This window comes from Cebus imitator, unplaced genomic scaffold (assembly GCF_001604975.1).
Source record: "Cebus imitator isolate Cc_AM_T3 unplaced genomic scaffold, Cebus_imitator-1.0 Scaffold152, whole genome shotgun sequence".
Classification (NCBI taxonomy): Eukaryota; Metazoa; Chordata; class Mammalia; order Primates; family Cebidae; genus Cebus; species Cebus imitator.
In genome coordinates this window covers 1,428,302-1,454,033 of record NW_016107467.1, presented here as the reverse complement: position 1 = coordinate 1,454,033, position 25,732 = coordinate 1,428,302, and the positions used below count along the sequence as shown (strand labels likewise).

The 25,732-nt window shown below is 41.2% G+C and overlaps 1 protein-coding gene across 1 annotated transcript in view; it reads left to right on the top strand.

Moving 5' to 3' along the window:
* The window catches only part of SHQ1 (SHQ1, H/ACA ribonucleoprotein assembly factor), a 101,267-nt gene extending 81,304 nt beyond the window's left edge, over positions 1-19,963 (top strand). The window contains exon 10 of the mRNA XM_037743755.1: positions 18,399-19,963. Coding sequence (XP_037599683.1) covers positions 18,399-18,984 — 586 coding nt within the window. The 3' untranslated portion in view covers positions 18,985-19,963. The remainder of the gene's footprint in view (positions 1-18,398) is intronic.
* Positions 19,964-25,732: the final 5,769 nt, after the last annotated feature.

Genomic DNA, 25,732 nt, shown 5'->3' with positions numbered 1-25,732 from the left:
AACCATCAGAGTAGGGCCCCATGCATCTTTTTACTTAGAGCCAAGATTGGTGAGTAAATGTGAGGTGGAGATTCATACTCATGCTCTGGGTGCAAGAGGCATGGGGCAGAGTCAGGCTGCCCTGTACAGAATGTGTGAAGTCAGCAATGCTTCACGTCAACAGTTGACCCAGGAACAAGGGGAACCTCCCACCATTCCCATCCCATTGTTTGATCAGCTCCAAGAGTCCACAGTATTGAGAGTGAATAAAAAGTGTCAGCTGGTAATAATGGCTTCAACATAGTCGTAACTCTGGGATATTCCAGACATCATGGTGCATATGTATTACCTGGGAGTCTCGTTAAAATGACTCTTATTCAGAGATCTGGGATGGGGCCTGAGATTTTGTACTTAAGTTGCAAGATGTTGCTGCTGCTCCTGGTCCAGGGTTATGCTTTCAGTAGCAAAGCTACTGAAAGCAAAAGGAAGGAAACTAAGCATTAGCCATTGAAGTCAATTGCCTTTATTAAAAGTATTTTAAAATTCCCCTTGGATGGTCTAGGGGCTGTCATTTAAGGATGTTCTGGTAGACAGATGCTTTTTACTTCAGTTTGGTTTTTAAGAGAGTATAAGCAATCATAAAATGTACTTTCCCCAGTTTGATTTTCTATAGAGGACCGCTTGTCAGAACTGCTGTCAAGTCTGGTTTTCAGATCCCACGTTTCTTGAGGCAGTCGTGGAATACTTCAAACCCTGTTAGTCTGGGCACTGTGGCTCATGCAAAATAATCCTAACACTCTGGAAGACCAAGGTCGGAGGATCGCTTGAACCTAGGAGCCCCTAGGCTGCAGTCAGCTATGATTGCGCCACTGCGCTGCACACCTCTCCTACTTGTAAGTGGTTCTGCATAGTGTGGTATGTAGGCACTGTGTAGGGCACCAAGCCTCAGATCATGCCAGACCAGGGTTGGAAGTTTGTTCTTGTGATGTGGATGAGGTGGCAGCATTTAACTCATTCTGAGGGTTTCCTGTGCTTTTATAAAAGTTATTATCCTAGAAGTTTTCATGGGAATAGAAAGACCCTGCATCATGGACATTTTGAAATTTGTGTTTTGATAGTCAAGGTCTGGCGTAAATAGATGATCTTACATGCATCTCTCCTGCCTGCCACATTCCCAGATAGAATGTATAGTCTTGTGGAATGTGGTCAGCATGTCCTTGCAGGCCTGGGATGTGGCCCTATACCAGGCTATACCAGACCTTGTGCTGTGTGATTCCATAGTTCCTATGTCACTAAACTACTTTTCTCCTCATAGTCCTTATAAAAGTTTCAGTTTAGATTACTCCTTTTCTAGAACCTCTCTGCTTTTCTTCTCTCTTCCCCTTCCTTCATTCCAAGCCCCTTCTCTCTGCTCATGGCCAGTACCAAAGTACACTCAGTTTTTGCTGTTTGAGGTGGTTATGGTCTATAAAGTCACTGTGAACACTGAATTAATTAGTGAATTCTGAACCATTGCTCCCAGGGGAAATACAGGTTAGGTTTCTGTGAGTCTCTGATCACAACAGTTAACATTGTTTTATGTGTGTTTCTGTGTAAAGTCGCCTTGTTTAATATATATTGTCAATTCATTAATATTGAACCCACAGCCAACAGCACTAAAACTCATGCCTGAACAAAGTGGTCTCCATCAGGCACATCTGAGCCTCCTTCCACTTAGGAACACTGGACAGCACTTCAGCATTATGCTCAGGGGCCGCTTTAAACAATGAAACCACCAACGACAAGTACAGAAATGAGAAAAACATGGCACTAAGTAGGCCGTGTAAAGGAACCTTGTTTAAAGTGTGAAAGCTGACATAAGAAGGCAGAATGTCGTCACCTTGTAGGACCTCAGTTGGAAACGTGCTTTAGGGAACTCAAAAGTTTCTCCCTTCCGTGTGTGTCCTCAGATGACCATAAAAACACTGTACATATTGATTTGGGGGTTACTAATAGATTTTACTGAGTAGCTAAATTCACAGATACAGAGTTTGTGAGTAATGAGGCTTGACTTTACCTTCTAGGCAATTTCACGAGGTAAAGTTGGTAGAGGGACCAACACTATAGGGGAAAAAGGAAGACAAAGGTACTCTGTTTTTCTGTCAAAGAATTTGAATCTTGAAAAATTTTAAAAAGCACTGAAACAGTCAACTTGGGAAGAAGCAGGACTTTGGTGGACTTTTCCCCCTTGCTTTAAGATATAGAATGGTTTTCATTTAGAATTATATGTGCAAAGAGTCTTCTGAGCACCCAGGGCACCGTATACCCATCCTTCTCATAGGCTTACTGCACAGTGGTATTGTGGCTTGCCGCTTGCCCACCACACACTGACACTATATGACCTTTTAGGTCAAATACTGTGTTTTATATTCCCCATTGAATCTGTTAAACCTAGCACATGGTAGGTAGTCAGTAAATATTTGTGGAAGGACTGACCTTGGACATTGGGCATTTGAGCTGAAAAGCTGCAACTCAGTCTGATTGCTTTCAGTCCTGGTCCACAATGCCTTATCTACAATTCTGAAATCCAGAAAGTTCTGAAAACAAAAGTATTTCCAGGGCAGTTGACATAAAACCTAACTGACATGAACTTGGTTGGTCACATGAGCTATTTACAATCTTGAAGTGACTAGTCATACATTTTCTTTCAGAAATATCAAGGTATTTGCTTAAAAGATGCTGCTGAGAGTGCTGGGCAATATATGACATATGTCATTAATTACTACCTTTCTAAAATGCAAAATAAAAAAAAAAAAAATCAGGGTTTTGAAACTTAGCTAGGTCCAAGGGCTTCAGATAAGGCATTGTTGGCCTGTGGAAAAATTTAGGGATTTTCTATAGAAATTTTATTCAAGGAAATGGAAAGTTTAGGAGAGAATTAGCTAGAGGCATAAATGATTATAGTCTCTGACTGATAAGGGTAAAATTAAGTCACAAAACTTGATGGCATAACTCCTGATGGTTACGTGTAGAGTAAAAAGCCCCTGGGTGCTGAGAACACTTCTCTTATTATGAATAGGAGGCTTGAACGATGAAAGCAAAGGACTGGATTAATCTTAAATTTCATTATAAATACAAATAAATATATACTTTGAGTGTACCATGTTGGCTGGCATGGTGGCTCATGCCTGTAATCCTAGCACTTAGGGAGGCTGAGGCAGGTGTGTCACATGAGGCCAGGAGTTTAAGGCTAGCTTGGGCAACGTAGTAAAACCTCATCTAAAAAGAAAGAGTCTACCATATATGTCTACGTATGCATGTGTCCACAGGTACATGAGTAGACTTTTTTAGAAAAAGCGATCCAAAGTGCCAAAAATTGAAGCAAAACAAGCCCAAGCAGTGCTGAGGCCTACCAGAGAAACTCCCCACCTCCTTTCCTTAGAGCAACAATGATTGAAGCACTTGTCTTTTCACACCTCCACCCCAAGGGGGAAGGTTTCTTTTTTTATTGTGTACATTTTACTTGTAATTATAGACAGAGAATGGGGACCGCGTATGCCCATCTTTTAAAGCTATTTTGGTTTTTTTGGTTTTGTTTTTTTTGAGACAGGGTCTCTGTCACCCAGGCTAGAGTCTAGTGGCTTAGCCACAGCTCACTGCAGCCTCAACCTCCCAGGCACAAATGATCGTCCCACCTCAGTCTCCTGAGTAGCTGGGACTACAGGTACACACCAGCAGGCCCAGCTAATTTTTAATTTTTTTTGTAGAGATGGCATCTCACTATGTTGCTGGTCTCAAAATCCTGGGCTCAGGTGATCTTCCTACCTCAGCCTCCCAAAGTGCTGGGATTACAGGCTTGAGCCGTGACATGCAGCCTGTTTTGAGAAAGTAAGCTTTACTCTGTAGTATACAACTTAGAAAAACTTGTTAACGTTGAGTAAAATATTTATACTGTTGGTATAAAGATTCCTGGTACCTCATGTTCAGATTTTTTATTGGATAAGATGAAGTATTAGATAGGCTTGGAAGTAAAGTAAAAATAATGGAAATTCTTGTATTATACTTAGCCCAGAAAGTACTAAAGTTGGTTTGTAGGCCAGAAGTCTTGGGGGAAAGAATACCTATAAAATGATATTTGAAATGACCCGTGACAGCGGTTTACTCATACCTCAGAAACAACCTCTGTAGCAAAGAACTGTGTGTGTACTTGTGCAAAGAAAAACTTTCTGTGTATAGAGTGCACATTGAAAGAGATGGCTAATGGGTCTTTCTCTAGGCGTATTTTTGAAATTCTTTTTGTGTTTGGTAAAATGCTCCATGCCTTAGAAAAGGAAGTTTGAGATAAGGGTGCAGTGTTGGTGGTCCTGATGGTTTTCAAAAGGAAATGGGAGCCATCCTGAGATTCTGTCCACCCTGAGGACTGTCCTCCTGTCTCTCTGGCTTCAGATTTCCAGAACTCATGGGATTTTTAAGGTAACTTTTACTGTATACATAGATAATAAGTATATAAATAATGAATTCTTATAAGGGAAAACACCATGTAACCACCACCCCAGTCAAGAAATGTGCCTTAAAGACACTCCTTTAAGGGGCCCTTTGTGCACACCCTCTCAGCAGCACCCCTACCTTGTGACCACTGTTCTGATCTCTGTCACTAGCCACTGGCTCTGCCTGTTTTTGAACTTTGCATAATTGAGATAATAAATACAGTTCATAGTCTTTTGTGTGTGGCTTCTTTCAGCATTATTTTTGGAGCAGTCTGACTCTCAACATCAATTCCTAAAAGTGTCTTTAGGGCACCTTAAAAAAAAAAAAACCTCCCAAAAAATTGATGTAAGACCATTATACCCTAAAAAGGAATGCAGCAAGTAATGTAACTCTGTGTATGAGTGGGGATACTGGGGAGGGTTGGATATTGAGTAGATTATAGTTGGGCATGTTTTCTGAGCACTTTGCTTTTGGTCTTTGCTGATCAGAGCTAAGACCCAGCCATCAGGACTCCCTGCCACCCCCCAGCACAGCTCTCTCTGTTCCAACAAGGACCTGCATTCAGAAGGATCTCTTGAATGCCGAATGCTGCAGCTCCTAGGCTTGGTTCTCCTGCAGAAGAGACACAAGTTAAATAGCTGTTCTTACTAAATCAGTGAACTGTCCTGATTGGCGCAGTGTGCGGCTGTTTGTGTAGGACTGTGGGACATTGCAGCAGCTCTGCCTGGGAGATGGACACTCCACGTTGTAACTGGCCCTGTTCTGTGCCTCTGTGCCATAACTGTGCCCTCTTGTGCTCATCCCTGCTTTCTCCGTAGGAGAACAAGAGTTACAGACAGTCTTTTAGAGGGCATATTAACCATGGTTCAGAGTGACTGGGAAGAGGCAGAGCTTTTGTGATATGTCAGTCATTTAGTAATTCCAGAAAACTCAAACGGAGCCAGCGGGCAGTTGCTTTCATTCATTTTGTAGAATAGGATTGGCATTAAGAAATCATAGAATGGTTCTGGGTTAACTGGTTCATGCCATTGTGGCATGCATTTAAGAAGACATTTCTTTGCACATCATAACAGTGACTACATAAATATTCTGAATTTGTGAAGTTTTTGCCTCCCATCATATTATAAAGGCTGCGTACTTCCGCTTCTGCATAATGTGGTAAACACACCAACTCTTGAATACTTTGTTGTCTTAGTACTGTGAAAGCAGTATAACACACATACTTTACATTTTGTAGCCAAAGAAAAATGAGCATTTAGAACAAACATCCAAAGAAATCAGCATATAAAGTCACTTGACCCTGTCTTATTTTTCTGGTCATGCCAGGAAATTTTGAATGCAGTCACTTTTTATTCTGCTTTCAAAACGGGACAGTGGAATTAAAGGAGATACCATTTGAAAATTTAGCCAGGACTTCCACTTCCTTAAACCTTAGAACTCTCCTCAAATGTCAGACTCATAATAGTGAATGTCAGTATAAGAGGTTGGAGGGCGAAGGGCAGAGCAACCCGGCTTGTGGTCCAGGGCACCACAAGTAGGTTTCAGGTGAGTGTGGATATTGCCCCTCAGCCCTCGGGATGGCAGGTAGGATGTGGGCCAGCCTGGTGAGTTTACTCCATGTGCCATGCTGGATAGACAGTTTCTGTGTGTTCCATGACACGAAACACCTTGGGAAGCATTGCTTTAACTAGACTGCTCTTGCTTTCTGAGGTAGCATTTTAGTTGAGTTGTAAATGAGTAGGAGCCAGCATGGGAAGACTTGTGGAACAGCATTCCAGAAAAAGGGGAAAAAGTACACAGCCCATGTGAGAATTTGTTGGTGTGTCCCTGGGACACAGAGAGGGCAGTTAGTGGAGTTAGCTCAGTGATCTGGATAGGAATCGTGGGAGGGCCAGAGTGGTGGGGGCCAGGCCTCAGAGTCTTGTCTTAAGTGGGGAGTTTGGATTTTATTCTGAGTGTTTGGGAAGTCATTGCAGGTTTTTCGTAAGGGGAACATTGTGAACATAGTGTAAAAGCATAGCATTTTAGACTTGAAGGGGAATTAGAAACAAACTAACCTATTTCCCTCATGTTATTCTGCAAAGAAAACTTTTCTATGCCTTGCTGTTATTTTTAGTGGTGTCTTTTCCCCCCATTTGTAAACTCAGGAACATACTATGCAATGCTTTCTAATTGCTGTTCTGCTCTAAAGATCTTGATCACTGATGCCCTTCTATATTCATTTCCTAAGGCTGCTGTAACAAATTACCACAGACTGGGTGGCTTAAAACCACAGACCTTTATCCCTTGCATTCCTGGAGGCTAGAATTCCACAATCAAGGTGTCAGTAGGGTTGGTTCCTTCTGCGAACTCTGTAGGAGAATCTGTTCCCTGCCTCTCTGCTGGCTTCAGCAGTTGTTGACAACCCTAGACGCCCTCTGGCATATGGACACATCATACCAATCTACGCTTCCATCTTCACATGGCATTCTCTGTTTCCCTGTGTCTATACATCGCGTTTACATTGGTTTTTATAAGGATACCAGTTGGTGGACTGAAGGCCCACCCTAATCTAGTATGACCTAATCTTGATTGCATCTGCAAAGACCCTGTTTCCAAAATGGGTGACACAGCTTCCAGGGCTTAGGACACCAACACATCTTTGTGGGGGACACAATTCGACTCACAATGTCTTCCTTCTGCCACCAACTTTATAGTGATACCTTCTCCATTTAGTTGACTGACCTCTGCTTAGTTTAATTGAATCCAAACAGGCATTTCATTTGAACAGCTAACAGGTCAAAATACTACATCATTAAACAAGACTGTTTGCCGTTTTTTCACACAGATAAAATGTAGGAATGTTGTCAGAATTGTTCAAGTCTAACGTGCCTCAATACCATGCTTCATGGAATAGTCATAGAGAAGAAAATGGATTGGGGAGCTCTGCTTCAGCCATCAACTTGTAGTCCCCATTTCTCCTGTCCTTTTCTGTCCTACAAAGGTGTTCTTTAGTTAACCAGATAATTGGTTTCATTCATGATTTATTCTCTGCCTTGTGCTAGAAATTATTTAAAGCATTCCCCCCCACTCTGTGTGTGTGTGTGTGTGTGTGTGTGTGTGTGTGTGTGTGTAAAACAAGGATTGTGAGGCGGGTGCTGTGGCTCACACCTGTAATCTCAGCACTTTGGGAGGCTGAGGTGGGTGGATCACCTTGAGGTCAGAGGTTCGAGACCAGCCTGGCCAACATGGTGAAACCCTGTCTCTACTAAAAATACAAAAATTAGCCAGGGGTGGTGGCACACATCTCTAATCCCAGCTATTTGGGAGGCTGAGGCAGGTGAATTGCTTGAATCCTGGAGGTGGAGGTTGCAGTGAGCCCAGATTGCACCACTGTACTCCAGCCTGGGTGACAGAGCAAGACTCTCTCTCAAAAAAAAAGTAGAAACAAAATGAAACTGGAGGCAAGAAGGAGCTGCAGGTACATTCTGTTATGTTGAGTGGGTCACAGATTTGAATTTCCCAGCAGCCCAAAGGGAAAGGGAGACCTTGTGAGGTACACAATTCCAAGAGGTTCGTAGGGCTGTTACTTCAGTCAGCCCTGAATACCAGCTTTTGGGATCACAGTGAAGCACATTTCAGCAAAAGCAGTTCTGCTAGGGAGTAGAGAAAAATGTGGCAAATTTCTGAGACCCACATTTCCATCTCTGTGAATTTGGTCTGGCAAAAATGTGAAACAGTTTCAAAGCTGGGGTGAACTGCATTTCTTTCCAGCAGTTCTTTATGGACATTGTACTTTTCTTAACCAGTTTGTCACCCTCACCCTTGCATTTCTTAAGTGGAGGTCAGGGTTGAGCCAAATGATGGCTTCTCTGCATTTGGACAAACCTTATGAGAGCCATTCTTTCAGTGTTTAGCATTGCCATAGTGAGTTTTTTTTTTTTTTTTTTTTTTGATAAAGTCATTTATTTTGCTCAAAAAATGGATGTGTGTGTGTGTGTGTACTAATGTATGTGTGTGAGCACATGTATGTATGTACATATTTATGTGCAGACTGTTCTCAGAAGGAGCTGCTGGAGCCAGAGCCTGTCTCCTTGCCTTCAGCTCCCCTGCTTTCGCCCCTTCTGTGCAGGAGAATAATTCTGATAGAGGACTTTTTAAACATGTATCCCACCTGTTTATTGTTTGAAGATTAAAGTAAATGGTTCTCTATATAATTGTGAACCAAGGGAAATTGTATGTGAATTCACAAACATATTAACCTAAAAAGAGGTGTTCTGCTTGAGGCCTTTAGAGTTGTCTTTCTGTGATAATATAATATCTTTGGTCCTCCGTGGCTCAAAGAAGGTGTCACATTATTTTCTTATTTTACCAGTAGGGATAATAATGGTACCTGTCTCACAGAGTTGCTGTAAGTACTTCATGAGTTTACCATGTGAGATACTTAGAAAGCCTTCACAGAGTTATTGCACGGGAAGTAGAAGCCTTTTCTATTAATGGATGCCATCAGGAAACCTTTGTCTCTTGTGTAGCATCCAAGAGGTAGTTGAGTCTTTACTATAGCTGTTTGCCATAGTGCTTTGACTATGTTATTCAAAGACATCTAAAAATCTTATTCCTTGGCCCAGCACAGTAGCCCATGCCTGTAATCTCAGCACTTTGGGAGGCTGGAGCAGGAGGGTTGCTTAACTCCCAAAAGTTTGAGACCAGCCTGGGCAATGTAGCAAGATCCTGTCACTACAAAAAAATTTATACAGTAGCCAGGCATGGTTTATCTGTGCTTCTTATCCTTGCTACTCAGTAGGCTGAGGTGCGAGGATGGCTTGAACAAAGTAGGTTGAGGCTGCAGTGAGCTGTGATTGAGCCACTGTACTCTAGCCTGGGCAATGGAACAAGACCCCATCTCTTAAAAAAAAGGAAAAAGTGAACAAAATAAGTACAAATAAAAATTTTATTTCACCCACCTTCTTGGAATCTGTAATTTAGTGTGTCAGATATATATTAATGTGTTCATGAATATTCTCTACTTAAGCACTAAGGACTAGAGCTCATAAACTTTAGTTGTTGAATTGTTGGAATTGCCTTGAGAGCTTTTATCAATCTAATTACAGGAAACCTACAACTGGCTTTTCATAAAATGATATGAAGGTCTATTTTGTGATTCTTTAAATCTTGATATACTTTATAACATTTCAAGAAGACAAGTTATTTTCTGCCAGGACTTTAGAAAAGTGGTCACTATCATTTCCTTAAGGAATGATTTGATACTGATTATTTTCTAGCTCCATATTGTATTTTTCCTAAGCTTAGTACATCACAGTCAAGCTGACTTCGCCATAGGAATTAAGTAGCACTGAAGTTTTCAACAGTCTTTTTCAAAGATTAAATAATTTCTACGACTGTCATAACAACTACCTTTTAAGCAGTTTAGAGAGCAAGTGAGAGAAAAGAGCCCTTTAAGCTTGGAATTTTGGGATTAATATCTTGTTGCAACTCTTCCAATTTAAGTCACACAAACTCTCAATCTGCATCAAAGTAGCCAATCATGTCAACTTCATTTATAAGACGGAAGAATTGGAGTAGATGACTTCTGTGCTCTCTGTAAAATGAACTTTCAGTGGCTCTTTCTAGTACAGCCACCTATATGTGTCATGCAGGAAGTCCTTTGTGAATATTCATTGAGTTTCTGCACTTAGGAAGTTACAAAGAAAAGTGATGGTAGTCAAAACTCAAAATTATTCACTAATGAGCAAGCCTCTTAATAAACTGCATCCCCATTTTAGTATATTATTTCCTTCCTAGCATCTTTCCCAGCCATCTTGCCAGTATTTTTGTTGTTTGACTTCTTCTTGATCGTTGATATTGTACAGTGTGAATAAATTGCAAGTCAACCAAAATATCAAGGATTTCACAAAAACATTGGAAGTAATATGAGATGTGCTTGAACCACATGGAACCACTGACCATAGTAAACAATTGAAGAAGAAAACTCTACATTAATAGTGAAATTAGTGGAAAGTCCTTATTTTGAGTATTGAAGTATTGATTTGAGCTTTACATGATTGAGAGGCCCTTGAGGAAACTGATGATACCCTTGATTTTTTTCTGTAAAAATTACCTTCTCTGATTCTCCTACAAGAAGACTGACATGATGTGATGAATGTTAGATGGTGCTATAATATAATTTTGTTAGAACAGTTACAAATACAGTTAATACATTAATTGTTCATTTTTTGCTGTTTTTGAGAATCAGTGCACAGTTGCAGTTGTAACCTCATATTGTTAACATTGTTAGAGGTTTCATCAATTTATTTTTGTAGTTTGTAGTTTTGTTTGAAGGTAGAGTGTTTGGTTTTTGTTGTTGTTTTTTAAGGCAGAGTCTCCCTCTGTTGCCAAGGCTGGAATGTAGTGGTGCAATCTCTGCTCACTACAACCTCCGCTTCCCAGGTTCAAGTGATTCCTGGCTCAGCCTCCTGAGTAGCTGGGATTACAGGCACCTGCCACCACGCCCAGCTAATTTTTATATTTTTAGTAGAGACAGGATTTCACCATGTTGGCCAGGCTGGACTCAAACTCCTGACCTCAACTGATCTGACCACCTCAGCCTCCCACAGTGCCGGGATTACAGGCGTGAGCCACTGCTTCCAGCCTCAAGGTTAAGTTTTAACGTTATCATTATTTACTATTAAATTTTGGTCTCCATTTTAAGTTGATTTACTTTTTTTCTGGTCTGTTATCCTCTACTAATGAGCATCTCCACTATTTATTTATTTCAGCTCTACAGGGTGTACTGTGTTAGATAGTGTCCCTCCAAAATTCACGTCCTTGCAGAACCTCAGAATGTGACCTTATTTGGAAATAGAGTCATTGCAGATGTAATTAGTTAAGATGAGGTCATGCTGGAGTAGGTTGTACCCTTAATCCACCATGACTGGTGTCCTTGTAAGAAGAGACACTAGGACACACATAGAGCGAAGATGGCCATGTGAAGTCACAAACACATAGGGAGAACACCCTATAACAACAGAGGCAAAGCTTGGAGCGATGCATTTACAAGCCAGGGAACTCCAAGGATTGCCAGCGGCACCAGAGGCTAAGAGAAGGGCACAACGGATTCTGCCCTGAGGAGGAACCAACCCTGCTGATGCCTTCATTCTGGACTATTAATAGTAGCCACAGGAACTGTGAAAAAATCAGTTTGTTTATCTTGTTTTCAGCTACCAGTTTGTGGTAGTTATGGCAGCCTTAGGAAACTAACACAGGGAGTTTTCAGAAAATTCTTCTGCTGATCCGTGGACTTGATGTTGTTTCTCAGAGCCTAAGCCCACAAAACAGTATCAAAGCCAGTTGAAATTCGTTTGAAAAGTTGTTTTATTGACCCAAACTGTATGTGGTTAAATGTACTTTTTATCTTGCAGTCTTCCTTATATTAAGTTAGTCGTTTCTCGTTCATAGAGATTGAATGGTTTTGTTAATGGCTGAGAAATGCTTTTCACTGTTAGAGAATAAGAACCTCCGTGTTCCTCTGTGCACCCATTGGTATTTGTTTTCCATGGCAGCTCTCAGATTCAAGATAAGAATTTCACTAGCAACTCCTACTTAAAGCCAGTGACATTACCTTTAGATCAGTCTACATATGTGTGTTTTGGGCCAAGGATTCTAAAGTTTGTAACTGGTCCTTTTCAATAGAGAGGAACGATGACATGTCATTATCATAAATGACCTTTTTAAAAATTTAACTTTTAAGCTCAGGGGCACATGTATAGGTTTGTTATATAGCTGAACTTGTGTCATGGGAATTTGACATACAGATTATTTCATCACCCAGGTATTAAGCCTAGCACTCACTAGTTATTTTTCCTGATCCTTTCCCTCCACCTACTCCCCCACCCTCTGATAGGCCCTGGTGTGTGTTGTTCCCCTTTATGTGTCCATGTGTTCTCATCATTTAGCTCCCACTTATAAGTGAGAACATACGGTGTTTAGTTTTCTGTTCGTGCATTAGTTTGTTAAGGAAAATGGCCTCCAGCTCCATCCATATTGCTGCAAAGGACGTGATCTTGTTCGTTTTATGGCTTCATGGTGTTCCATGGTGTATATGTACCACGTTTTCTTCAGTTGACCATTGATGGGCAGTAAAGGCCCTTTAGAAAGAAAGTTGAAGTTGGCTCAGTGGCACTTACCTGTAGTTCCACCTAGATGGGAAGCTGCAGCAGGAGGGCTGCCTGAGGCCAGGAGTTCAACACTGTATTGTGGTGTTACTGCTCCTTTGACTAGTCACTGCTCTTCAGCCTGGGCAATGCAGTGAGACCCCCATCTCTCTTAAAAAAGAAAAAGAAAGAGAAGAAATTTGATCTACTATTTGGTCCCAGATAGAACCTGAGATTGTGTGTGTGGTATGCTATGAAATTAAAAGGCCAGATTAGCCAGTAACATCCAGTTGAACTCTCTGGAATTGCCTCACTGGAGTCTTGTCCTATGTGATCAGTTGCGGGCTCTAGTCTCAGTATGTCATGCCTTGCAGGCTTCTAGGTTTGGGCAGAGGAAATGAAACCTAGTCAGTTACTATGAGATTTATAGTAGACCTGCTATTGCAGGAAGTGGTGAAAAGTTGATTGATAGTTTGAGACAAAACTCTACAGCAAAAAACAGGATGTATGCTTTCCACTTGTACCAGTTTCCCCTGCCCCCTACATTTCAGGCTCCTTTTGAATTTTGCTTTGGTTGCTTCATAAGGCTGTGGAGGCTTTTCCCCTCCTAAATACAGTCACCAAATGTAAAATAATTGAGGAAATTTTATATCAGCTTAGCCATACTAAAGATATGTCCTTTCCGCTGTTGCTATTACTCTTTCGTGGTAATTACATGCAGCATAACTTGCCTGCAGTCTTTGAAGAGAAATTCTCCAAATAGGATATCATTTCACATATGCAAAAAGAATGAAAGGTCTTTTTTTAGTTACATGGTAGGATTACATTCCCAGTAACTTTCTAAGAAAAATCTGAGTGTGATTTTATTAAAATATGACAGTAGTAGTATCCAGTTGTCTCTTTTAAATGCAGTGTCTCTTCATTCTATAATAAATACGTTCTTAACAGGTAGGTGATTCTCACTTAAATATAAAACATATAACTGGTTGAGTCTGGTGGCTTACTCCTGTAGTTCCAGCACTTTGAGAGGCCAAGGTGGGTGGATCACTTTGAGACCAGGAGTTTGAGACCAGCCTGGCCAACGTGGCAAAACCTCGTCTCTACTAAAAATAACAAAAATTAACTGAGCGTGGTGGCACATGCCTGTAATCCCAGCTACTTGGGAGGCTGAGGCAGGAGAATTGCTTGAACTAGGGAGGTAGAGGCTGCAGTGAGCCAAGCTCACATCACTGCGCTCCATGTGCCAGACTGGAAGGCAGAGTGAGACTCTGTCTTAAAAGAAACCCAGTGAGACAAACAAAAAACACATACTGTAACTAGTAACTCAGCATATGTGTGTGTTGAGCGTATCAAAATGTGCCATGGCCAGGCCAGCAGCTCACGTCTGTTATTGTAGCACTCTGGGAGGCCAAGGTGGAAGGATCACTTGAGCCCAGGAGTTTGAGACCAGCCTGGGCAACGTAGGGAAACCCCGTATTTACAAAAAAATTTAAAAATTAGCTAGGTGTGGTGGCATGTGCCTGTAGTCCCAGATACTCAGGAGGCTGAGGTGGGTCCATCACTTTTGCCCAAGGAGGTCAAGGCTATAGGGAGCTGTGATTGTGCCGCTATACTCCAGAGCCCGGGGAATAGGGCGAGACCTTGTCCCCATACCCCCCCAAAAGAAAACATACCTAATGTTTGTAAGAGTGGTTTACCTAATTATGCCATTTGACCAAGCTTTTGGACATGAACTAGCCTAGTCTGTTTTGAGTATGACAGAGAAAAACCACTGCCTACTTTAAGTGAACTGCTTTCTGAAAAGGTAAGTCTATTACAGAAGTAGATTCTAGAATTTACAAGGAGTGGCAGATTAGAATCAACTCTAATTGTACTAGTGTTTGAAAAAGCAAAACAGTTACTCTTTTGTGGCTTAATTTTTTTGCCCTACAGGAATATTTTTTTGCTTTTTGTGAACAATGATTACTAGGTTATCTATGCTAAGCAATTGAATAAAAAAAAAAACCAACTTTGATTCCTCAGACTGTTGTGTCACATTCTACACCAATGCTATTTTGAAATTTTAATCAGTTCTTATCCTAGCATTCTTTAAGAATGGGGGACAGTTCAGAATGTTTGTTCTATTAAAGTTTCTTCCAGAACTTTATTATTAATTTAGGAAGCTAACCAGCTTGAGGTAGTAAAGGTGAGATAATAAAATAGAAATGAAGCTTGCTGAAGGATCAAAAATGAAAAACAAGATATATATATATATACACACACACACACACACACATACACATAAATATATATATATATGTGTGTGTATATATATGTACACTTATTGTATAACCTGGTGATTTTAAACATAATATATTGCCGAAAGTGAGAAACTTTTTCCTAAAGGATAAAAATTCACACCAGCTGGTTACAGGCTGGAGTTCCTATTACAGCCCCTGGACTCGGCTTCACCACTTTTCTGTCTGTTACACTTGATGCTTTTAGTCCCACTGTGTGTGGGGTTTGTTTTTTGAGAACAGCCAAGATTCCAGGGGAGAAGCTTTGGAATTCCACATTTATACTGTTGCAAAAGACAGGACACAATATCTGTATTGTAGACAATAACAAAGATCCAAATAGTATCAGCTTGAGAATTGGAATGTTTAATATCTTCAGCAATATTCACAAAAATAATTCAAAATGTCCCCTTCTTTTCTAAACCTCCAAAGATGAAGCTTATATGGATATTTCATTTAACATCGTTAAGCTAAATATATTAATCACAGTTCCTTTGGAGGATTCTGGGCTTTGTGCAAGTCAGAACTTGCTCATTTGGAAGAAGCTGAGTGGAGCTCAAATTGGGAAGAAGTAAAGAATGTGGCCTTAAGAAAGGACACTTTACAGAGCCTGTGTATTCATGGGAGGCCCCTTGTTAGCTGAGTGAACCTCAGCAGCTCTCCTACCCCTGCAAGCTCCAGTTTCCTCATCTGTAATGTAGGGATAACAATGGCACTGATTCACAGGGTGGTTAGTGGAGCAAGTGCAGTGATGTCAGTGGAACATCATTCTTTGTATATTGTTGAAAAGTATTTGTCATGACTATTAAAATTAGATAGAGTCACTGAAGTAAAAGCTTTTATTTTAAATATTTATTTCTAGTATTATAGTTAGAGGCAAAATCCTCTCCCAAATTTATCACTCTCTATTTCTTAAGCTGTGTGTCACTCTCCAGAGAGAACTCCCCTTCATGGAGAAGCAGAGTGGTATACTAGTTCTTAGGCTGACTCAACCTTGGGCCAGAGATGTTTTAAAGTGATTCAGCAGCTCAGACTGAATCCTTTACCACTGGTAGTCAAGGTTTTAAAATATGTAGTGGACATCATCTACACCCGTCTTGGGCATCAATGCAAATTATGTTGCAGCTGTCATATTCCATAACTGCTTTTAAAAATGCCTCAGACTGATAAAAGATTAGCCAGGGGTTATAATTCTTTGGTGAATCATTAACTGACTCTAGTGGATCTCACCTTGGTTCTCCTCTTCATCCTAACTTCCTCCCCTTTTCTAAGCACTCTGGAAATTCTGGCACTGAAACCCAGGGCTTTCCTTACATAAGAGAAAGCTGCCTGTGAACGATGGCTGACGGCCGTCTCCCACTCACCACACTGTGCCTCCCGCTCACCTTTGGACACTGCAGTGCTGCTTCTGTGGCCTGATTACATGTGAAGGGGCAGCAGCGGGGGGGCTGCAATCCCTGCACAATCTCATTGTGCTAAATATTTTGAGAAATAGCATTTCAAATATACACGGGCACCCAGATGAAAATACCATCTTTGTTTGGTATTTCCCATTGTACCATCCGTTTGCCTCAGCTCCTCTGAAATGAAGCTTCATTTTCCCAATATTATGGGATGAACTGCACTTTTACAAATGAATTTATCTTGTAATCTCACCCTCGTGTGGTTTGTCTCAAAGCCACTCCATGTTTTGTACGTTCATTTAGTCTTCTAATCGGAAATGTAGAAACCATGTCAGTGTGTTGACCGCTTGCACTCACCGCTGCCTTTCTTCAGTCGCCACATCAGATTTCCCCTTTAGAATAATAGTCATCTTTGGAGAATGGCAGTTTGTGTCATTTTGGTTCTTTTAGAAACCAAAACAAAGCAACTGCATCCAAGTTAATAATGGAAGAGTTTATTTACTCGATACAGTGTAATATTACAAATCTAGCAGGTAATTTAGAGAAAAAAATCTGAAATAATATGAAATGGTTTCCTCATGAAAAGAAGAAAGCACCCCATGCTGCTTTCTGATACTGGCTTTCCCCCGGTACACTTTACGATTGTGAACATTTATATAGGTTTAAAAATAGGCAGTGAAAAGGCTCCGTCACACCATCGTCCCGTGTCATCCCCCATGTTTCCAGTTCCCACCCTGTCTCCTTTACAGAAGTTTCTGTTTTTTTGTCACTTTGGAGAGTTTATTGAGAATTATACAAGCAAATAGAAATATCTGTTTGATATCTTTCTTGTTTTTTTCCCTTTTTACGTATACGTGGCATATACATAGGGTGAACCTTTTGTGTTATTAAGCAGTAAGTCTGGATTGGCCCATGGAGAGCTTCATTCATTGTACAGCTGTAGGCTATTTCTTTGAATGGATATGCCATAACTTATTTAACCAGTCAGCCAGTCTCACATCAAGGACATTTGGTTTTTTCCCATTTTTAGGTATTAAAAAACAATGTCACAGTAAACAACCTCAGACCTGTGTCATGTAGCCTGTGTGCTACATGTGTTTAATTTCCAAACATGGGGCTTGCTGGCTTCAGGGTGTATATATTTGCCATTTTGGAAGTTACTGCTAAGTTCTCCTTCATGGGGGTTGAAGCTATTTAATCTCCCTCCATCAGTATATGAAAGTGCCTTTTCTTTTGTAGTCTTGCTAACAGAATAATATTAAATGTTTGGGTATTTGCCAGTCTGACATATGAAAAATAGATCTCCAATAGGACTTTAATTTGTATTTCTCTTATTTGACTAGAGTTGAACATCTTTTAATATATTTAAGAGTTTCTTGTATTTCCTTGTGTGAAAATTGTCTGCTTGTATCTTCTGTCCATTTTTCTATTGGATTGTTATATACTCATTATTAGGAACTCCGTTAGAATGAGGCTTTATTATAATATATGTATACACACACACACACTTATTATAAATATATTGCCCAGAAGAAATTAATTTTTTTTTCTTTTTCTTTTTGAGATGGAGTCTCCCTCTGTCACCCAGGCTGGAGTGCAGTGATGTGATCTTGGCTCACTGCAGCCTCTGCCTCCTGGGTTCAAGTGATTCTCCTGCCTCAGCCTCCCAAGTAACTGGGATTACAGGCACCTGCCACTGTGCCCAGCTAATTTTTTTGTATTTTTAGTAGAGACGGGGTTTCACCATGTTGGCTAGGCTGGTCTTGAACACTTGACCTCAGATGATCTGCCTGCCTCAGCCTCCCAAAGTGCTGGAATTACAGGCATGCGCCACTGTGCCTGGCCAAGAAATTGATTTTTATTTAGTTGAATTTATCAGTCTTTTTTTTGTGGCTTCTAAACTGAGTCATAGTTAGAAAAGCCTTCCTCCTTCTTAGAATCATAAAGGAAAACTGTCTCCCTGTAATACTTTCAATAGCTTCATTTTTTACATATATATATTGGATCTCTTATGGTATATATCCTGGTGTGCCATGTAAAATATAGATTCAATTTTCTTTTTTATTTTTTGGAAGCTGTATACCCTGTTATCTTCAGGCCAATTAATAAATAATGCTAATCTTTCTTCTTAAAATATTGTCAAGATCCAAAAAGTTGGCAGCTCTTGCAGAAGCCTTAAAGGAAGTCTCACTTACAAAGGCCCAGCTGGGGTTAGAACTGGAAGAACTAGAAGCAGCAGCACTTCTTGTCCAGGAGGAAGAAACTGCATTAAAAGCAGCACATTCAGTTTCTGGGCAGCAGATACTTTCCTCCAGCTCTGAAGCAAGTGATTCGGAGGACTCGGATAGCACCGTGTCATCTGGAAATGAAGACTCAGACTCGGACTCAGACTCGGACTCAGATTCAGACTCAGACTCAGACTCAGAACAAGATGAACTCAAAGATAGTCCATCTGAGACAGTCAGTTCTTTGCAAGGTCCCTTTCTTGAAGAAAGCAGTGCCCTTCTTATTGTTAATGGTGACGTATGCAGAAACACAGCCATCCAGGAGTCTGATGTCGGTCAGGGAAGGCCACTTGCCTCTTCCCCGCCTCTTGGACCGTCTGGGCCTCTGATAGAGGAGCTTGGGGAACAACTGAAGACCACAGTTCAGGTTTCTGAACCCAAGGGCACCACTGCTATAAACCACAATATGCTGGAGAGAGACAGCCGTCAGACACCAAATAATTGACTCCTAAGTGGTTTTACTCATTGTTGAGAAATATGTTAGATTTGGTTTCATTTACTGAATGAGAATTCCTCATTTTCACTTTGTAATTTTTCTTAGTATATACAGTCAGCCCACTGTATTTATGGATTCCACATCTGTGGATTCAACCAACTGCAGATCAAAAATATTTAAGAAAAAATTACATCTGTACCAAATGTACAGATTTTTTCTTTTTATTCTCTAAATAATACAGTATAACAATTTCCACAGCATTTACATTGTATTGGGTAATATAAGTAATCTAGTGATGATTTAAAGTATACAGGAGGATGTGGGTAGGTTATATGCAAATACTGCACCATTTTTTATCAGGGACTTGAGCATCTGAGGATTTTGGTATCCTCAGGGGTCCTGGGACCAGCCCTTCACAGATACTGGGATGACTTTTTGACATTGTTTTTCAGTCAGTGAATGTTTATACCTTTTGGTTTCCTTGCTGTAAAGATAAAGTTGTAAAGATAAAGTTCAAAAGTATTTATACCAAAGTGTAGTTACTGTTTCGAACTGAAAATAATACTTTTACTGCCAGTATCTCCAGAATGTAGAGCCCACTAATATTTTTATTTTAGTAAAATTTTACTGAGGTATACTTGACACCCGATAAACTGCACATATCTAAAGTATGTATGTGTTGGCATAAGTATACCCCACGTAAAACTGTCACTGTGATCAAGGTGAGGAATAGGCCCATCGTCCCCACGTGCACTCTTGCCCCGTTACTAGTTTGCATGTCCTAGAATTCTATGTAAATTGAATCATATAACATATATCCCTTTTTGGTCAGGCCTATTTTACTCAGTGTAATTATTTTGAGATTCATCTGTGTGGTAGCATGTGTTATTGCTAAGTACTAGTTCATTGATTAGATTTGTTCATTGACATATCCATGGACACCTGGGTTGTTTCCAGTTTGGGGCTGTTAAAAATAAAGCTGTTATGAACATTTTAATACAAGTCTTTGTGTGGAAGTATGCTTTCATTTCTCTTAGGTAACTATCTGACAGTGGAATGACCGAGCTGTATGGTAAGTGTAAATAATGCTTTAAGAAAACGCTGAACTGTTCTCCAGCATGGCTGTACCATTTTACATTCCCACCAAAAGTGGCTGTTCAAATCTGCCAGAGTGTGTGTGTGTGTGTGGTGTGTGTGTGTGAGTGAGAGAGAGAGAGACAGAGAGAGACAGACAGGGTCTTACTCTGTCTCCCAGGGTGGAGTGCAGTGGTGCAATCTCTGCTCACTGCAGACTCAACCTCCCAGGTTCGAGTGATCCTCCCACCTCCTCCTGAGTAGGTAGGACCACAGACTTGGTCCACCATGCCTGGCTAATTTTGTAGTTTTTATAGAGATGGGGTTTCACCATGTTGCCCAGGCTGGGATGTCATTTTTTAGAGTTCTTTTTGTTTGTTTGTTTTTGTTTTGTTTGTGGGTTTTGTGTGTGTTTGGTTTTTTTTGTTTTGTTTTGTATTGTTTTGTTTTGAGATGGAGTCTCACTTTGTCACCCAGGCTGGAGTGCAGTGGCATGATCTCAGCTCACTGCAACATCTGCCTCTTGGGCTCAAGCAATTCTCGTGCCTCAGCCCCCCAAGTAGCTGGGACTACAGGTGTGCACCACCATGCCGGGCTAATTTTTTATTTTTGGAAGAGATGGGGTTTTGCCATGTTGCCCAGACTGGTCTTGAACTCCTGAGCTCAAGCAATCTGCCTGCCTCAGTCTCCCAAAGTGCTGGGATTACAGGCATGAGTGGCCATTCTAGGCAGTTTTGAAAGCTTTTAATAAATTCTGGATACAAATCTTCATCATTAGTTTTTTTTATTTGTTTGTTTTGTTTTTTTGGCATGCCTCAAAATCTTTGATTGGATACCACATGTTGTGAATTTTACCTTCTTAGGTGCTAGATATGCATTCTTAAATACACTCTGTAGCTTTGTTTAGGGATGCAGTCCAGCGACATGGAAATAGTTCAATCCTTATGGATCTTGCTTTGTAATTTGTTAGGCAGGTCTGAAGCCGTGCTCAGTCTAGGGCAAATTATTCCCCAGTGCTGGTTTTCCTGAGTGCTCTACCATGTCTTATGAATTATGAGCTTTCCAGCCTGGCTGATTGAACTCACACAGTTCCCTGTGTGTGTACCGAGGACTTTTCTCTCTCTCTCTGTGTGTGTGTGTGTGTGTGTGTGTGTTTTCTTGAAATAGAGTTTTTTTCTGACGCTCAGGCTGGAGTGCAGTGATGTGATCTCAGCTCATTGCAACCTCCACCTCCCAGGTTCAAGTGATTCTCCTGCCTCAGCCTCCCGAGTACCTGGGATTACAGGTGTGCACCACCCACTTGGCTAATTTTTTGTATTTTTATTAGAGATGTGTTTTTGCCATGTTGGCCAGGCTGGTCTCAAACTCCTGGCTTCAGGTGATCCGCCCACCTCAGCCTCCCAAGCTGCTGGGATTATCTGCATGAGCCACTGCACCTGGCCCCCTCTAATTTTTTCAGATGGTTCTAGAAGAGGGTCTCTCTGTCTTTCTGGAACTCTCCTTCTCTCTCTTTCTCTGGAGCTCTGTCCTCCAAGGTTAGCTGCCTTGGTATCCCCAAGCCCTCAGTTCTGTTTTTGAACTCCAGAACCCACTGGGTTCTGCATGGGTTGTCCTTCCCTGCACAGCATGGAAAGTCTTTCAAGGCAGTAGGGAAGGTAGTCATAGGCCTCACCTTATTTTCTGTCTCTCAGGATCACTGTCTTTCATTGCCTGAAGTTCAGAGTTTTGAAAGCCATGGTGTTCTGTCTTGTTCCCGTTTCTCTGCTTTGGTTATGTCTTGACAGGAGAGTAAATCTGGTCCCTGCTACTCCATTGGGACTGGAAGTATAAGTCTCCATTAATAGTTTAAATATGAATTTTCCCACTTGAGTTGAAGCTGCTGGGGAGTTAGGGTCTTGTTAACACTGAATCATCAATGTCCATATTCTCAAGCACTCCATAAATATTTGTTGAATGAATGAACAAATGGGATAAACCAATTTGCTTTGAGGAAATGAAATCTGATCTGTTAATCTCAGTAGCATCATTAATTTCAAGAAAGGGTATGATGCTTTTTACTTGGGGTTTGTGAAGGTTGGGAGTATTCGTACTTTTTGAGTTTGTATTAACATGATCCTGGGGTGACTACGGCACTTAAAATGCATATGAACTCCTGAACACTATAATTCCTTTGTTGGAATGTGTTCAAGACTTCTCTCAGCCTCCCTGGAGATCTTCCAAATCCTTATGACCACTGGAAATGCATTTCTCCTCACTAGAACATTACCTGAAGCCAGTCTGAAAAAGTATTATCCGTAACTTCTCTCATTTACTTCCACTGAAGTCAAGCCAGTTAAGCAAATCCACTCTTGTCTAAAAGTTTAAAGCCATGCAATTTTTCTTCCTTCAATCATTTTCTGTCCTTAGGAATCTTGACAGGATCTGCTTCAGTGAGACTTGTCTTGGGTAGAAAAACCTGTTATTCCCTTCCTCAAAGAATGAGCAAACGTGATCCTTCCCGGACATCCTCAAAGCCAGGGAGCTCATTAAACAACCCTCATGAGTATTAAAGACAATGTGAATGAGCTTCTTAATTTCAGAGTCCATGTCGGCAGCGTTTCTCTTACTTTTTCTTTGTTCACAGAGGTGGAAGCTTTGTTACATCGCGTTACTCTGTCTTTGTTTAAGATGGGCTGAGAGTACTAATACTACACTAGCTTAGTAACCCAAAACACATCTGAAGGTGCTGCCTTTTATTACTTTAAACTAGACAACCTGCCAGGCAACTTTAGGGATCTCCTATAACTATATGGGTATCCCAAAACCCCTAGGTGTTGGGAGAAAAAAATAAGTTGAGGAAAGAACAGGGAAGAGACCCAGTGACTGCCTAGTCACAGCTCAGTGGGAAGAACCAAGACTTTGGGGTTGACGAGATGCAGCCCCCAGTTCAAGCCCGCTCCACTGTGGCTGGCTCAACAATGGGGAGACCCCAAACTCTACACCTTTCCCTTCATCTTAAAAATGTGGTGGGGTGCAGTGGCTCATGCCTGTGATCCCAGCACTTTGGGATGCTTAGGTGGGTGGATCACTTGAGGTCAGGAGTTTGAGACCAGCCTGGCCAACGTGATGAAACCCCATCTCTACAAAAAATACCAAAAAAAAAAAAAAAGTAAGCTGGGCATGGTGGCTGGCAGGCCTCTGTAGTCCCAGCTACTCAGGAGGCTGAGGAAAGAGAATCACTTGAACGTGGAAGGTGGACATTGCAGTTAGCCGAGATCAGGCCACTGTACTCCAGCCTGGGCGACAGAGTGAGACTGTCTCAAAAAAAAAAAAAAAAAGGAATAGATGAGATCAGGCATGTTCAGGGTGGTATGGCCATAGACAGAAATGGAGATAGAACTGCTTTTATTGCGTGCCTTCCAGTGCTAGGAGACTGTATGTTCAAAGCACCTTTATAAACTGGAAAACGTTAAACCAGTGTAAGGGTTTAATATTATTGTCTGACTTCCCAGAGCTGAACAGGGCTCTATTTAGCTACCTAACAACAGGTCGCTGGGCAAGCTGGCACTGTGAAAATGAGTCAGCCGTGTTAATCGCTACAGAGGCAAGCTAGTGGTAAAAGTCTACACAGTTCAGCAGTTTAGACAGAAATATTAATTATGCCAATGAATCACCGCACTGCCTCATCTTCTAAGCTTGCATTATCATTGACCTATTTTTCTGTGTTCTGTCTCTCTTGTCCCGTTATCCTTGAAGAACAATCGGAGGCCTTGCTGTGGGCATGGCCCGTTTTAGGTGCTGGTAACTAAGGAGGTATCATCTTTCATTGGCACAAGATTAATCTGCAAATGAGACAAGGTTGCGCCCTACCACATTCTAAATTGGTTGACAGCTGGGGAGTGGTTTTCACACCTGCTAATGAAAAATCCACTTGGGTTACATGGATCAAATTCTATTATTAATACCAAGAATTGGGAGGAGTAGAGAGAGGGCCGTATTTTAAGACTTTATAAAATTATTGAGGAAATAAAAAGACTCCTGGATGTCTATTTTGTTACAAAGGGATTTTTATTACTTTGTATGTTGCAACTGGAAATTGACCTATATAGTCAATGATGACAAAACAGATACCTCTAAAACAAATGGAAATGAGTTTAAAACTTAGTATAGGAATAAAACTGTAAATACACATCCAATCCTAAGAATGTATCGATTATAAAATCGTTAAAGATGCAGAAACCCCCTGTGTATAAAATGACCTGTCACTTAATGTCACTGCATGTCAGGTAAATTCAAATTAAGCTTCATAAACACACATCTCTGTTTAGTCAGGGGTCTCCATTAGAGCAAAGGAAAGATTGCAAATGTTTCTTTAACATCATTCCATCTAAGTCCCTGATGGAATTTTTGTGATCTGCTTCTTTTCGCTCCTGTTTTCTGAGTGTGTTATATATAGTTTCAATCCATACCAAATGAAGGAAGCATTGATTAGACTTGATTTAAGGCAGCAAGTGATAAATGCAGCTGGGAAATTGATTCATGTCTCTCAAGTGACTGGGGCACAGCCATCCACGGTTGACACAACTCTTGTCTCAAGGCTGGAGAAAACAAACAGGCAAACACATGTCAAACAGATAAATGACTCTGCTGTTTTGAGCTCTCCGTGGAGGCCATTTGTTTCCTAGATAAGGAAGACTGCTCTCCAAAGTCATGAAAAGATAAGTTAGAGGAAAAGGATGAATGTGGAATTGGATGCCCAAGCATTGAGAAGAAAACAACAGAATTTACCTCCAGGAAGGATCTTGCTTCATTTCCCTCCAGCATGCTGGGAGCAGCACTCCAAATGCTCTATCTCCATATTTTAAGTGTTCATAGTGGTATGCTGGTGTCTTGGAAGCTATTTCCAAAGAAACGTTTCTTGACTGCTCTTATTGGAGTGAGCATTCGGAGAAGAATCAGCAAGAATAGCTAAGACTTAAGAGTCCAACTTACTGTCCTCTGGCCAGGGCCAGTTGGTCTGAAATAGTGATAGTTCCAGGAGTTTGGCCACCAGCCCAGAAAGCCCCTGAAAACAATAGTCCCATTGGAATCCAGTGCCTCTTTGTAGAGCCTCGCCCGTAATACAAAGTACTGCATTTGTGTTTCCTCTACATGCTTTGTGTTTCCCTGCCTTAATGTTTGCTCCTGCCTTGCTCTCCCTTTTCCCTTCCTGTTAGTTTGCATGTTTACATCTCACCCATCCTTCAAGGCCCCCATTCAAATGCCAGTTCCTCCAGGAGGTCACCCTTCATTGCTCCAGATAGAAATAAATTCCTTCCTCTGAACTCCCAGAACAATTTGTAACAGTCTTAGAGTATTTATTGTTTCCTGCAGGGTAAATATGGATCTCCTATCTTCTTTTTTGGGGGTCGGCGGGGGGACAGAGTCTCACTCTGTCACCCAGGCTGGAGTGCAGTGGTGCAATCTCAGCTCACTGCAATCTCTGCCTCCTGGGTTCAAGCGGTTCTCCTGCCTCAGCGTCCTGAGTAGCTGGGACTGCAGGCACACGCCACCACGCCTAGCTGATTTTTGTATTTTTAGTAGAGATGGGGTTTCAACATTTTGGCCAGGCTGGTCTTGAACTCCTGACCTTATTATTTGCCCGCCTCCACCTCCCAAAGTGCTGGGAGCTACCGTGCCCGGCCTCCTATCTTCTTTACTAGAG